The sequence below is a fragment of the Psittacula echo genome (genome assembly GCF_963264785.1).
Source record: "Psittacula echo genome assembly, chromosome: 12".
NCBI classification, from domain to species: domain Eukaryota; kingdom Metazoa; phylum Chordata; class Aves; order Psittaciformes; family Psittacidae; genus Psittacula; species Psittacula echo.
Genome location: NC_137747.1, coordinates 7,172,193 through 7,186,711, shown reverse-complemented (window position 1 = coordinate 7,186,711; position 14,519 = coordinate 7,172,193). Strand labels below are relative to the sequence as shown.

The window sequence follows — 14,519 nt, the reverse complement described above, 5'->3', positions numbered from 1 at the left end:
GGTCTTCCCGGGGCGCAGTGCGGGGACTGCGGCCGGGGCATCGCTGCTGGCTCCGGTGCCACACAGATGCCTTCCCTCCTTCTTCACCTGAAACATCTCCCACTCCGGGCCTTCCTCAGAGGAAGGACCCCGCACCCTCCGTCTGTTTCCCAGTTACCGAGCTCACCCCAGACTTCTATAAACCCCCCAAACCGCAGCACGTCGGCGGCTCCGCATCCAGTGGCCTCACCGTTGGGTGGCTCAGGCCCCGGGATGCGAGGCCAGTCCCACGGTGACTGCCGCCGGTGGTGCGGGAACCCCTCGTTGCCAGAGCACCTGCCCGCAGCGCTGCTCCCCGCCCGCGGAACCCGCCGCCCCTCCGCGCAGCATCGGGGCTGCGCTGCCCGGTAGGGCGAGAGCTGGGCAGCCGCCGCATCGTCGGTAGCTGAGTTAATGCCACCGCGGGAAGAAAGTGGGTTGAAAGGCTGGTGAAAACAAATGAAAATGAAACAATTGGATGTGTCTGAACACGGACACGCAGCACGACCACGGGCAGGTTTTAGCGCACGGCGGTTTCCTTAGGCATGAAGGGGCTCCCGGGGTAAATCCCTTCGGATTTCAGCAGCGCCTCTTTTCTTTCAAAGTTTTCACATTTATTTGAACGCCGGGAACGATCGGAGCGGGCAGTTCCAAGCATTTAAATAGTAAAAAATAGAATAAATCACAGTTACAGAATATCTTGAAATTGCCAAACCCGTGAGGGCCCACGGCTTCACCCCGCTTTTAACAACCGAAACGAAACGAAGGAAGCTCCGGCGGTGGCTCCGCCACAGCCACAGAAGGGTTGGGGCTGGTTTTCCGTGGGGACGGAAAACTCGCTGAGCAGGAGCCTTTCCGGGCTGTTATTTTCTTTTTGTACATCGCTTTTCCCTTTATTTTTCCTCCTTTTTTTCTACCCTTCCCCCTCCTTTTCTTTTTCTTTCCCTTTTTAATTTTTTGTGGGTTTTGTTTTTTTGTTTGGTTTTTTGGTTTGGTTTTTTTTTAATTATTATTATTGCTATTTTACTTTTTCCTTTTTGTTTTTTCTTTTTCTGGGTTTGGGGTTTTTCCCTCCCCCTCTGCTCGGCGGGCACAGGGATACCCTGCGAGCCGTAAACCGGCCGCTTTCGCTAGCAAATAAATACATCTCCAGCCAGTTGCGTTGCATTATTCTGAGGGAAATAGCTGGCATTCCTGCACCAGTTTATTTTGGAGCCGAAATTTCCCACCCTTCCCGCAGCGCTGGTCCCTGCGGAGCCGCGGCTGGACGGGCTTCCCGGGGCGCCGGGACTGGACCGCACCTCCGGGCTACAGGAGGGCTCCTGGGGCCTGATCCCGACGGCAAATCCCTGTCCGTCCGTGCATGGTGACATTCGCTGAAGGGTTTTTTAATCCCTTTCTCCGAGGAGGAGAAAATCGGCGCCGTGAGGAAAAGGAGCAGAAATCCCCCCGCAAAACCCGATAGTGATGAAATTATTTCCTCGCTCCGGCGGCGGGTCGGGACGCCGGTACCGGAGAAGAGTTCTATCGGCCGGGTTACCCGCGCTGAGAGGGGACTCCTGGTGCTACTTCCCCTCCTGTCCCCTATTCCCGCGGTCGCAGCGATCGGGCAAAGCACGGAAAGGATTTGTACCCCCGCCGCAAGGCCGGAGCCGCTCGACCGCGGTGCTGCTGCCGGCCCCCTCCCAGCGGCCCCCTCCCAGCGAGCGGGGCAGCCCAGGGCCCGAGGGCCCTGACGGGAAAGTGAAGGGCTGCAGCGCTGCTCTTTGAGGTGGCAGCTCCAAGCGTCGCCCAAGCCTCGGTGGGGCCGTGAGTGGCTCGATAAAGGCAGGACGGGCTGGGGGACAGACTGGCGACCCCCGCTTCCCTAGTAGTGCAAAGCGGAGCCGGAGCAATGGCTCGGAGCAGAAAACCACCAAGCCACGTCCTCTGCTTCGCGACCCTCCGCCGGGTTCTACCGGCAGCCCGGGGGGGGCACCGCCTCCCGCCGGGATGTCGGAGCGACCCCAGAAGCGCAACGGGGCCCGCAAAGGAGGGAAGCACCCTCATCCCTCCCCGGGGGGAGGGCGGACACCTCCTGCCTTTCGAGGGGGGTACTTGGGGCTGCGGGGCACCTTCGGGGTCCGCATCCTGACCCCACGGCCCCGCGCCAGGGGGGAGCCGTCGGGCGCGTCCCCCCCGCCGGGAGCGGAGCCGGCGGGACTTATCCCGTCCCGTCCTCCCCCTCTCCTGCCGGGAGGCGCCCAATCCTGGCCGGGACCGGGGCTATCCCGCCGGCCGTCACGTGGGCCGGGCCGTACCGGGGCCCGCCGTAAAGAGCCGCCGCCGAGGCCGCCGCCGCCACTTCCCCGGCGGGAGCAGTCAGGGACGCACCCACGGGAGACGGAGGCGGCGGTGGAGGGGAGGGACCGGGGGAGGGCAGCCCCTCTCTGCCAGGGGCTCCTGCTTGGTTTGGGTTTTCTCCTCCCTCCCCCGTAATCTTTATTCTATTACCATTACTATCGCTGTTATTTTCACTTTCCTGGGATTTCCCTGCACGGCCTGAGCGCAGCTTCATGCCCACCCGGCCATGCCCGGCTCCGCTCCCGGCCCGCTGCCATGTGAGTACCGGAGGGGGTGCCGGGGGCGGGATCCTCTTGCAGTGCTCCGCGGCTGGAGCCCTCCGCTCTGCCCCAGCGTTATTGCACTTTTTGACAAGAAAGTAGCAGCGCTGGTGGATGTGGGACACACCGAGGATGTTCCCAGTCCAGAGCCGCTGCCTGGAGCTGCCGGTACCCTGCTCCCAACCGGTCCGGCCGCCTCACACTAGCAAGGCCCCGGGAACGCTTCAGGCCCAGGGCTCGGAAAAAATAACAGGAAAGGAAATACTTAAAATACATTAAAAATATGGGGTTTGGGGGTTTTTTTCTCGCCTCTTGGAAGTGCTCGGGCGGGCGGCGGGAAGGAGCCGCGGGGCTGTGGCCCGTTTGCGGAGGTTATTTCTCGCCGTGGCTCAACCACTGCTCTCGGCCCTGTGCTGCGAGTTCCCTCCGCGGGACGAGCTGAGCAGAGGAAAGTGTAAAGGGAAAACAATAATAATAACTACAAATCACAGCCCTTGCTTGAGGCAGGGGAGAGGCGCTTTCGCCATGGGAAGCGCCGGCGGGTGGGGAGGGCCTGGGCTGGGTGTCCCGAGCTCTTGCGGGGTCTCACTCTCAACTTTTCCTCTTTCCAGGTTCCTCTGAGTGAGCCCCGCGGCAACTCCGGGGCGCAGCCGGCCGGGCCCTGAGCAGCCGCCGCCTCCGCCGAGGACGGAACATGTATCAGGGTCTGGCTCTCGCCCCCAACCATGGCCAGTCGGCTTATTCCCACGACTCCAGCAACTTCCTCCACTCGTCGGCCGGCTCGCCCGTCTACGTGCCCACTACCCGGGTGCCCTCCGTCCTCCAGACGCTGCCCTACCTGCAAGGCTGCGAGCCGCACCAGAGCCACCTCGGCAACCCCGCGGGCTGGGGCCAGAGCAGCGGCGAAGCCGCCGCTTTCAACGCCGGCAGCCCTCACCCGCCGTCGGGTTTCTCCTACACGCACAGCCCGCCGGGCAGCAGCCCCCCGGGCCGCGACGGCGCCTACCAGGGGCCCCTGCTGCTGGGCGGCGGGGGTCGGGAGCAGTACGGCAACGCCTTGGTGCGCTCCGTTAACGGGTCCTACTCCAGCCCCTACCCCGCCTACGTGACCCCCGAAATACCGCCTTCCTGGACGGCCGGACACTTTGAGAGCAGCGTGCTGCACAGCCTGCAGACGAGGCAGGCGGCTTTACCCGGCCGCAGGTCCACTTTCGGTAGGTTGCCGTCGCCCCTCACCGTGGCCTCGGGGCGCCGTGTCGTTTCCCGGCTTTCGGCGCCCTATCCCCATCCCCATGGCGTGTTGGTGGCCTGACCCAGGGGTGCGCTGCCCCGTTGACATCCCGACGGGAAAGGAGGGGATTGCTTTATCCAGGCATGGAGAGATAGAAGGGGATGACTTTATCCAAGGATGGAGAGATGGTCCGGGCACGGGGTGCATGTGGCTGAGCTTGGACAGAGGTGGGGTGTTTGTGTGACACGAAGGGCAAAGACCATGTTTAAAAGGAGAGCAGTTCCCCTGCAGGACAGAGGAACAGAGGCCTTTCAACACCCCCCCACCCCCGATATCTCCTTCCCACAATATCGACTTTGTGCCTGGGCTTCAATACTTACCCTTGTGTTTAAATTAGCGAGGCAGATTTATAGCTCCCTCCCTTTTAAGTAATTTATTGTGGTAAATTAGTTTATATTTGGACAGACTCTCGGTCTCCTAATTCGCCCTCGCCAAGCCGGGTCCGCAGCTGCAGCGCTCGGCGGCCTTTGCGAGGACACTGAAAACGCGCTCAGGCGTTGAACAATAAACGTGCCTGCAATTCGTTTGCATCCACACCGGAGAGCCCTTTTAAACCAGCCCGCCGGGCAAATAAAGTTTGGGGGCTTGTTTTAAAAGGACTCTCCGTGCGCAGAGTTTATAACCCCGGGGGGGGGGGGGTTCACCATCCTCGTCCGGCGGTGGTTTGCAAAGTCCTTTAAAAGCCACTTCAAAATCTCAGCCGCGTTATCATCGTGACTGCGGTGAACCGAATTCTCTTATCTTTACCCCAAGAACAAAGTTAAACCAGGGCATGAGCCCTCCCACCCCCCCAGCTGCCTCCGCGGCTCCGCTTCCCCCCCTCATCCCAACGCCGGAGGTGCTTGGGAGCGGTTTCTTTCCAGGATTTTCTCTTTGTTTGAGAAAATCCGTTGCGTTGTGCTGTAAGAGATCGCTCCGGTCCTGCCGAGGAGAGGTGATGGTGCAGAAATCCCTTGTGCGCTTTGGATTTGGTGGTTTGGGAGCCGGAATAGTGGCCGCCGTCCTCCCCGCCGTTTGTTTTTGCTCTTGAATAGTGTAAACTGCTCTTAAGTAGCGTAAACTATTTTTTATTATTATTTATTTAATGATTTATTACAACTTTTAAATTATATTTTTAATTTTTATTTTCAATTTTCCCATCTTTATTTTTTCTTCACTTTGCTTTTTCTTTCTTTGGATCATCATTAATCCAATCGAAGATTAAACAAAAAATAAGAGCGTATTTTTCTTTGGAAGTAAATAACGTTTCAGGCAGAGGCAGTTATTTTCTTTTAACGTAATAATATTATTAGTTATAATTATTTCTATATTTAAAAAAAAAAAAAAGAGAGATAAAAGCAGCAGGAGGGAAGAGACCGACTCGCAATCAAGGAGTACCTCGGGTTTGCTTCTGTTTGCCGCGGAGCCGCCTTCGGGGCAGAGCTGCACCGGGACCGGTGCTCGGAGCGGGCAGCTTCGCGGCGTCTTCCCGAGGCTTTTGGGAAGGAAAGTCAGGAAGAACCCCGGTCGCAGGAGGCTGCGGTGGCAGGGGATGCTCTCCCGGCGGGAGCAGAGCCGTAACCCGGCGTTGCTCCCTGGACAGTCCGGAGCCCTTCCCAGCCCAGCCATCCCCAGCGGCCATGGAAATCAGGAAAATCGCCCTGTTTTGCTCCCCCTCCAATTTATTTTCGCAGCTCTGTTCGGGGATAGCACCACGGATAGGCTCCCTGCCCCTTCCCATTCTAAGAAGACCTCAACCGCATTCAAACCTTTGGAATTGGGACGGGGGAATATGCTGTCTTGGAGGAAAACACTGAAAGATGTGGAGGGAATAAAGGGGTTTAGTGCAGAGTTTGGAGGGTGGAGATAAACTCACCCCCCTGGCAGGGGTTTTCACTTGCAGAGGGGTAGTGGGGCACAGAGGATTTGGGATCCTCACCCGCAGGGTCCCCATGGGCAACCAGTGACCGTGTCTGGTGGGGACAGCTCCTGACCCGCTCACCTTGGGTGTCCTTTCCAGAGTACCTGGAGGAGTTCCCCGGGGACGGCCGGGAGTGCGTGAACTGCGGGGCCATGTCCACACCGCTCTGGAGGAAGGACGGCACCGGGCACTACCTGTGCAACGCCTGCGGCCTCTACCACAAGATGAACGGCATCAACCGGCCACTCAAGCCGCAGAAGAGACTGGTAAGAGGGGGAAACTCCGCAGGGATTCCCGGCTCCATCCAGAGGGTGCAGGAGCTATTGGGGTTTCTGTACTGGTGTTAGGGTCTGTTTGACCCTTGGTTGAACAAAATGCCATCAGCACCGGCAGAAGCTCCTCATTGCGGCACAGAGGTGGCTTGGGGTTCTATAGGCTTCCCCCAGCTCTGATCCCACAGCGGGCATGTTGCTTTTTATTCAATAATAATAATAATAATAATAATAGTAATAGTAGGAGTAATAATTTCCTAGTTCTTCATGCAGACACCCATGGTCTAGGCAGGGTGGTGAACAGGAGACAGGGCTGATCCTGAGCTTACCCAGGCAGGTTGGTGGCTGTTCACAGAATGGGGCCCAGATCCCTGCTGCCCTCACCCAGCTGCCTAAGGGAGAAATTCGGGCTTTGGTAGTTCTCAGTTTCCCTGCAAGTTAAAGCCTTAATTCCCCCTCTCCTCAATCTGATATTGAGCTTCCTCCAATTGGGATCCCATTGTGAGAGAGGAAAGTCACCTCCTTTTTTTTTTACATAGAGTCACTTTGGGATGTTTAAATTTGGTGGTAACAGTTTTGGTTTCGGAGCCTGTCATCAGAAGCTGTCATCACAAACAGGATGTTTGTTGGAGCTGCACTGGGGAATAGCTGGGAGCTCCTTTGGTTTTGCTCGGGGTGTATTCCCCTTTTTGGTTTTGTGCATTGCAAAACAAAGCATTAGCAACAACCCAACAGTTGTTGAGTTTCTATGTAAGAAAACGAGGACAAAAAACTTGGGATTGAGCAAGATGTTTTATTCCAATTCCGATCCTAGAAATGCAGCTCTGGATTTGCAAAACGAAAGGAGCGGCGGCTCCATGGAAAATAGTCCTATTTTGCTCTTCAAATCCAGGCATTTCTGTGAAATATTTAGCATTATCCAACAGGATTTGCCTCTCTCACCAAACTCTCCTGGTCTCCTTTAATGTAACGAAGTTAAATCTTTCCCTGGCAGTGGCCTCTGGTCGCTGCTGTGCTGCAGATCTGAGTTACGCCGTGCATTTCTTCAGTGCAGATACGATCCCTGCACAGAGAGATAGGGACAAACCGGTTTAAATCCAACTCCACATTTCAGACTGTGGAGATGGATTTAAAATCCAAATGTGGTGCTGGGTGGATTTCCAGGGTTTTTTTAAACAGTTTTTCCCCAAGGAATTGGAGAGGTTTTGCTGCTATTCAGTAGAGTTTTCTGGTGGAGAATGCTGCTTTGCAGGGTTAGAACTCTTTCCCAAGGATCAGCAAATCCTGCCGGGAATTATCAAAGCACTTCCAACCTTTTTTATTATTATTTTAGTCTTATTTTAACATTATTTTTACAATCAATGTAATAATGATAAAGCCTAAATGGAAGAGATGATTGTTATCCAGGGAAAACATCTCAGTACAATTTAAATACTTGCGGGAATTTTGTTGTATGGATTAGAAAAGGGGTTGCAATTTTGACTTTCCATCCTGACTTTGAAACAAAACATTTCAAAACCTTGGATTTTCCGAAGGGTTTGAATTGTTGTGTTGCAAGTTCTGCCCCGTCGGAAGAAGGGGAATCCATTGATGATGGACGTGTGTGCCAGGTGTACCCTGCAAAGGGAGCGACCTGCACCTCCATGGCTTGGGTTGATTCTTCCCCTGAATGATTTCCATGGTGGGGAATGTGTTCCATGCTCACAGCCTCAAGATCCGAGGTCTGGGTGGGACCAAAGCAGTGTCATTGTCGCTCTAGGAACCGTGAAATTGGTTCTTTCACAGAAGCGGGAAGGGGAAATGGTCCCTTTTGTTCTTTAGGGGATGACCTTTGTTCTGTAGTAGATGCTGCACTAGGAGTTACTCCGAGTTCTGTTTTCACAAAGCAAAGTCTCACTGAAAGCCCTGGAGAACACAATGTAGTCCAGATAATGCTGCGGGAACGATGTCCTGCAGCTCAGTGCTGCTCAGCCTGCTTGTGCGTGGCAGAGGGTGAGCAATGGCAGTGTCCTTCCCAGTTGATTTCTTGCTCCTTATTTTGAGATAAAGGCAACATCCCCTGCACAGCAGCCCTTCTGCTCCAGTCTGTCTGGGTTCAGAGCACTATGGCTTTTCGACAGAAAGGATTTACTGTAGGGGAGGATGGAAGCAGCACTTTAGGCAGTACCTTCTCTAGCCAAAGTTTCTTGGTGCATTTCAGTTGTTGCCACGTCATCTGCAAGCCATGGACAAGGTGTTGTATGAAATTGGAACAGCGTGTCCCTCCTTTCCAGGGACCTGCAGTGACCCAGAAATCTTGGGGCTTTCCAAAGGGCTTTGGTTGGTCTCCCTGCATCCACAGGCGATGACAGACCTCACCAGCCCACACCAGGCAAAATTACCCCAGGGCTGAGTGCCTCCATGTTCCCCTCCTCATCCATGGCAGGAGCTGGACCTCAGAGCTCTTGCACCCCTCAGGTGCTTGGCATTTCTCTCTGCTCCCATAGGAGCTGAGGTCCTTCCTAGTTGCAGAGATGAAGGACACAGCTCCGGCAGATGAAAGGCTTTAAGGAACATGGTTGTGACACCATGTCCTGTACTAGGCACAAGGATTGCCATCCCCTCCCCTGTGCCAGGCTTGTCAGCTCACACCTCGGTGTATTGTAATTTTTGCTTGGTTATTTCTTGAAGGCTAAATAATTCCCAAAGCAATATCATTATTAGCAAACAGCTGCTGAGACCTCTGCTGAGTGAATCAAAGCTTGGGCACGTCAGTTGTGTCTCTTGAACCTCAAAGATGATCTTTATTTGGCTGCTAACCTTGTAAAAACATTTTGGTTTTATTCCCCCTCTTCCCACCTCATTCATTCTATTGCTCAGTCCTGATGTCAAGCAATAATGGAAGAATAAACAAACAGGGAGTTCTTTATTGCCTGCATCACCTATCGTCTGCCTTCGAGTGGAATCAAAGTGATTTTTCTCAAGGCTGAAGAACATGTTCAAACACCTGAGCGTGGGGAGGCTGTGACACCACTCATGTCACTGGTACCTTATATTTAGTGAAGTCTTTATTAAATTAGTTTCAATACCTAACGTTAAGAGTCTTTCAGATGAAATGCCTATCGAGCTGACACGTCTGTATAGGCACTTGAGAATTTTCCAGTGGCGTGGAGCACTGTTGTCAGAAAGGAGTTTGCTGCTTCTGCCAGAATATTTTCCTTCTGCCTTTTGAAGCATTAACATTCAGAGCCAGCAATCACTGCTCTCACAAAATAGGTCATAAATTAATGGTTGCACAGTAAGGGTGTTTGCAGCATGTAAGGGAACAGATTATCTGTGAGACGTGTGAAGAATTACCTCCCTGGTACCATCATGGGCCAGTTCAGTTTGGTTCTGCTCAGTGCAGCCAGTTGATTCCAGTTGTCCTAAACCAGAGATTAATTGGGATGTTGCTAACTTTAGCGATAGTTCTGAGTGCAGAAAACAAGAAGAGTTCACTTAAAACATGAGTAGTTTTCTTTGTGCACTTAAAGGCTGCTTGGCATTTTCCTTCTCCTTCCCCATCTGAGTGGATTTCCTGGAGGAAAGTTCTCTGTGCTCGAAGTCCTGAACACTTCCAGCAGATTTGTTGGAAGTTTGTGAAAAGAGTTGCAAGGATATTTGCCAGGTTTACCTAGCTCAATAGGAAAAAAAGAACTTGCAAATTGGAGTGATCTCATTTGAATGTAATTTCTTTGATCTGGATTTCCCTATCGCGTGCGCTTCACATTTTCCAGGAAGGTGGTGTAATTGTAGGGTTTATATGAAAGGAAACTTCCCAATTAATCATTCCTATGTGTGCATTCATGTGCGTGTTTGCTTGTTTTTAAGTCTTCATCTAGACGTGCTGGCCTATGTTGCACTAACTGCCACACAACCAATACCACCCTCTGGAGAAGGAATGCCGAAGGGGAGCCCGTCTGCAATGCCTGCGGGTTGTACATGAAGCTCCATGGGGTGAGAAGCACTTCTGAAATGGGAGGAACCCTTTGGGTGCTGGCATCACTGCATAGCAGGACCAGGATGTCAGGTCTGGAGGCACCAGCCTCTAGACTGGACCCAGAAGAGCCATAACCCAGTCTTGTCTCCTAGAACAGTTAAAAGCTCAGTCTACTGAGGCTGTCCAGAATAAGTATTGGAACACTCTCAGGAGGTACCTCCATAGAGGAGAGATTTCTGGCACTGGGTGGCTCTTCATTAGGCTTTTTGTTAAGTTACTTCCCAAAAAGTAATAATAAGGCAGAAGCTCTTCCCTGTGAGGGTGCTGAGGCGCTGGCACAGGGTGTCCAGGGAAGCTGTGGCTGCCCCATCCCTGGCAGTGTTCAAGGCCAGGTTGGATGGGGCTTGGAGCAAGCTGCTCTAGTGGAAGGTGTCCCTGCCCGTGGCAGGGGGTTGGAACTGGATGAGTTTTAAGGTCCCTTCCAACACAAACCAGGCTGTGGTTCTTTAGAAAAGCAAGCTTACCAGGCTCCAGTAGCTGGAGACTGAAGCTCCCCAAACCCAGAGTGGAGATAAGGAGCTTGTTTCTTCGAGATGTGGTAATTAAGAATGTGTGAAGGATGCTAAGGAGTCCATGTGAAGGCTGGCTGATAACATTCACCCACAGAGGGTGGGAACTGTTGGTAACATGTCCATCAGCCAAAGAGAACCATCCCTCCATCCTTCCATACAGCCACCATCCTTCCATACAGGCCTCTTCAAACTTCTGCCATAAAGGTTAAAGTCTCTTTATTCCATGACTGTTCCTTTTGAGCCAAGTAGGCTCTCAGTTTGTCAGTGTAATTTAATAGGGCTCTGTCATAAAGGTCACTAATAAATCAGAAAAAGGAAAATAGGAAATAAAGGAAAAAACAGAATTTGTGGGAAACGCGTAGCTGTTAGCCTTATACATCTTCCAGCCAAGGCCTGTTGCAGAGAAAAATAGCAACTTAGTGAAGGACAAGGACTTTAGGTGCTTTGCATGAGCTATGGGACATAAATAGGGGAGCAACACGTGTGGGAAGGAGCTTAGTAAAATACAATATTAATGATACTAAACTTTATGAATGTCAAGGTACCACGACCTCTGGCCATGAAAAAGGAAAGCATCCAGACTAGGAAAAGGAAGCCTAAGAACATTACCAAAGGCAAAACCTCAACAGGTACAGTGCTGCTATGATCCATTGTGGGGGCTTGGAGCATGATTCACCTCAACATGTGTTCTGCAGGAAATTATGATAATTAGAAAATAACATTCTGATTTTTATTTAGATAGAGGGCCTGTATTTATGCATAGACCTCACATGGAAGGAGGGGGCAGGGTGGGAAATTTCACTGCTGTCATATTCCTCTGAGGTTCCTCTGTGCTGTGGACACCCAGCTCCAGCCCAGCAGTGTTTTGTTCACACAGATCTGGGCTAAATTGAGTAATGGGAAAAAACAGGGTTGGGAATGGTGTATTAAGGAGTTAAAAGGAAGGTATCACAATGCATTCAACATTAGCCCATCTGGCCTGTGCCAGGATCAGCACTGCCAGACTGCGGAAGGATGCTGCTCCTCTTCCTCCATCAGCATCTTGACAGCCAAATACAAAGCCTTACCCTGACAGAGGTGTGGTGGAGAAAGAGAACAGAGCAGTCGTGCCATGAGATGTGATGGTAGCCATTAAAATACAAATTTCTTAAGAGCACATTTGCACCTCTGTTGCTTCACTGTCTTGAACCTGTTGTCTTCCAGGGTCTACAACTTCGGCCACTAACTCCCCTTCTTCCATTACGAACTCAGACAGCACGGTCACTTTAAAGTCAGAGCCCAGCGCATCCTCGCAGTATCCCGGACAAACCCTGGTGTCAGTGTCCCAGGTAAGGTACAGGGGCCATGGCCTGCTGGGGTGGGTGCTCCACACACCTCAGTAGTCATTGACCTGGGGAGCCTTGATGAGACTAAGCAGTTAGTTCACTGCATTAGAGGCCACCAGCCTGATGAACTGCCTCAGATTGAGGAAAGCAGGGAGTGTGAGCCAAGACATTGCAGACCAGGAAGGGCTCCAGCCTGTTGGCTCTACATCAGCTCTTCCATTTTGCAGTGGGGAACTGGGAGGTCCAAACCCTGCTGCTAGAGGCAATCAGTGATGAACCAGCTTTGGTGCAGAGCAGGATTTAATTCTAATCTCCTGCCATGAAATCCTGGAAGTTACAACTGTGTCGAGTTGGTGAGATCAGCCCAGGGTGGAAACGTCTGTAGCTCTCATGAAAAGGCTCCCTGGGCATACATTGTCTGGAGTTTATATCCCTGAGGTGCTCAGTGCTCACAGAGCTGTAATGCTGTCAGACACCCCAAACTGCAAGGCTGTGCTTATGCCCAAAGGAATTCTTTGCGGCGGATTGCTCTTTTGTCTTGGCAGAGTTAAAAATGGCTCTAAAGCAACCCACACATCAGAATTTTGTGACCCAGCACTATCTTTATGCTGGGTCTAAGCCCTCCCCAAGCTGGACCTGGGTGAATGGAGAGCAAGCTCAGCCACCTGCACCATATGGGATAGGCGTATTTTTGGCTGAAACCAATAAATCTGATGTGTGTCACACTCTGTCAAAACATACACGTGCCTAGAGATCCCCAAACTGGACATATTTAGTCAATGACTAAATGCAGATGGGCCCTGGGATGCTTTCTCCCTGCTTGGCCTTTGTGCTTGCTGGGAATGGAGCATCCTACCTACCTGGATCCTCCTAAGGGAAGCAGTAGCATCAGGGATAACCCACCTTGCTCATAATCCATCCTCAGGAGTAAACCACTCTGTTCGTAATCCATCCTCAGGGATAACCCACCCTGTTCATAATCCATCCTAGTCCTACCACCACGTTACAGCAAGGGGGAGAGTGACCCTTTGGCTAATAACAGGCTCTCTAATGACTCTCTGCTTCCCTCCCGGGCAGGCGCAGAGCCAGTCGGATGAGGTAGTGGCTGGCGGCCACGGCGAGTTCAAGTTTGAGCCCGAGGACTACACCTTCTCCACCAGCAGCATGGCCCCGCAGCCCGGGCTGAGCGTGCCGCTCCGGCAGGACTCCTGGTGCGCCCTGGCGCTCGCCTAGAAACCCCCAAGCTGCAGCAGAAACCCTCAGGACCAAGGTTTTTGGCTGGCCCTGCAGACGGGTGATGGGCAGGATGGGCTGCCCCAGCGCTTCGGGACTGCGGGGTGTCCAGCCACGGCTGCAGGACGAGTTTCTCTTGGAGGATGCGCATGGAAAACATTGGCTGAATGGGGCCGGGATGGCCCCGCTGTGGCACCAGCTCCCTAAAAGTCTCATCTTCAGCTGGAGCAACCCAGGGTTGCCTCTCCGAGGCCGGAGCCCCGGGGCTGCCTCTGTTTTCCTGGGGAAAAGCCTTTCCTCCTTTGAGATGAAACCAGCAAATAAATGCATCCCAGAATCTATGTTTATTCGCAGTGATTTCTCCCTCCTGTGACTCCTCTGTGTGCAATTTATTCAGCTTTCCAATAAAGACTGTAATAACATGGCACCAAATAACTTAATTTTCTTAAAATGTAAACTGTGTGGCCTCCCTTATGTTTCCTTGGCCACAACAGGAAGAGAGGGAAAAAAGCAGCAACGGTTGTTTTAAACATTTACTGTTTTGTATTAAAAGGGATCATCTCTATAGAGTGTTAGCTTCTGAAGCGTTCAACATATCAACACTGAGCTCATGAGTCCCACATGAAATAAACACACTGCTCTTCCCTTTCCAGCTCCAAAGAAAGAGGCTTTTTATCATTTTTTTAGGCAAACCACATGACAAAAATGGTCAAAACCTCCCAGTAATAAAAGAATACCGAAATGCTCTTTTTCTTTTGTATTTCCTCATTGGTTTTGATAGTGCCAATTCTGAGCAGTAGAAAATCAGAAGTTAGGCCTCCAAAAGTTAGAGGGATTGAAAAATAAAGGATGTATTGGAGGTTTATTTCTTTGCATCCAGTTTTGGGGAGGTTTTGAATCAAGGATTTCCATGCAAGGCAGAGATTCCTTAGGAATTGTTTTCATGAAAGCCAAGTAGAAAATAGTTTCTTGGAGCTAATCTGTAGTAAAAGATCATCAGTGATGCAAACCCCACGTCAAACCTCCAAAAGCTGGCAACAGGGTGTTGCTACAGCTTCTTGGAGCTGCCCTGGTGAGGTGAGCAATGGGGGGATATTCTCTGCTAGGGGTATGCAAGGGGGCCCTGAAGCACCAAAGGAGCCTGGGGACCCCAGGCCATACCGAGGAGGGGAGATTGGTGGGAAATGAAGGGGGGCAAGGTCATGAAGTTACTTCTATGGCCTGCTTTGTTATTTCTAAATCAAATCCCCAGCCTGGCTCGATGGCTATTTATGGCCAGGAAGCTGTCAAGTAATAGTTCCTTAATATAGAAGTTGACCTGTCCAGGGCTTCCTGGAGCAACTCTTC

General features: G+C 52.1%; 1 protein-coding gene across 1 annotated transcript; it reads left to right on the top strand.

Annotated features, from left to right (window-relative positions):
• Positions 1–3,315: 3,315 nt before the first annotated feature.
• On the top strand, positions 3,316–13,172 carry GATA5 (GATA binding protein 5; the record flags this gene model as incomplete). Its single annotated transcript, XM_080628040.1, has 6 exons — positions 3,316–3,835; positions 5,912–6,078; positions 9,934–10,059; positions 11,156–11,243; positions 11,818–11,942; positions 13,017–13,172. 6 exons carry the CDS (start codon positions 3,316–3,318, stop codon positions 13,170–13,172), a joined length of 1,182 nt encoding a protein of 393 aa, XP_080484166.1.
• Positions 13,173–14,519: the final 1,347 nt, after the last annotated feature.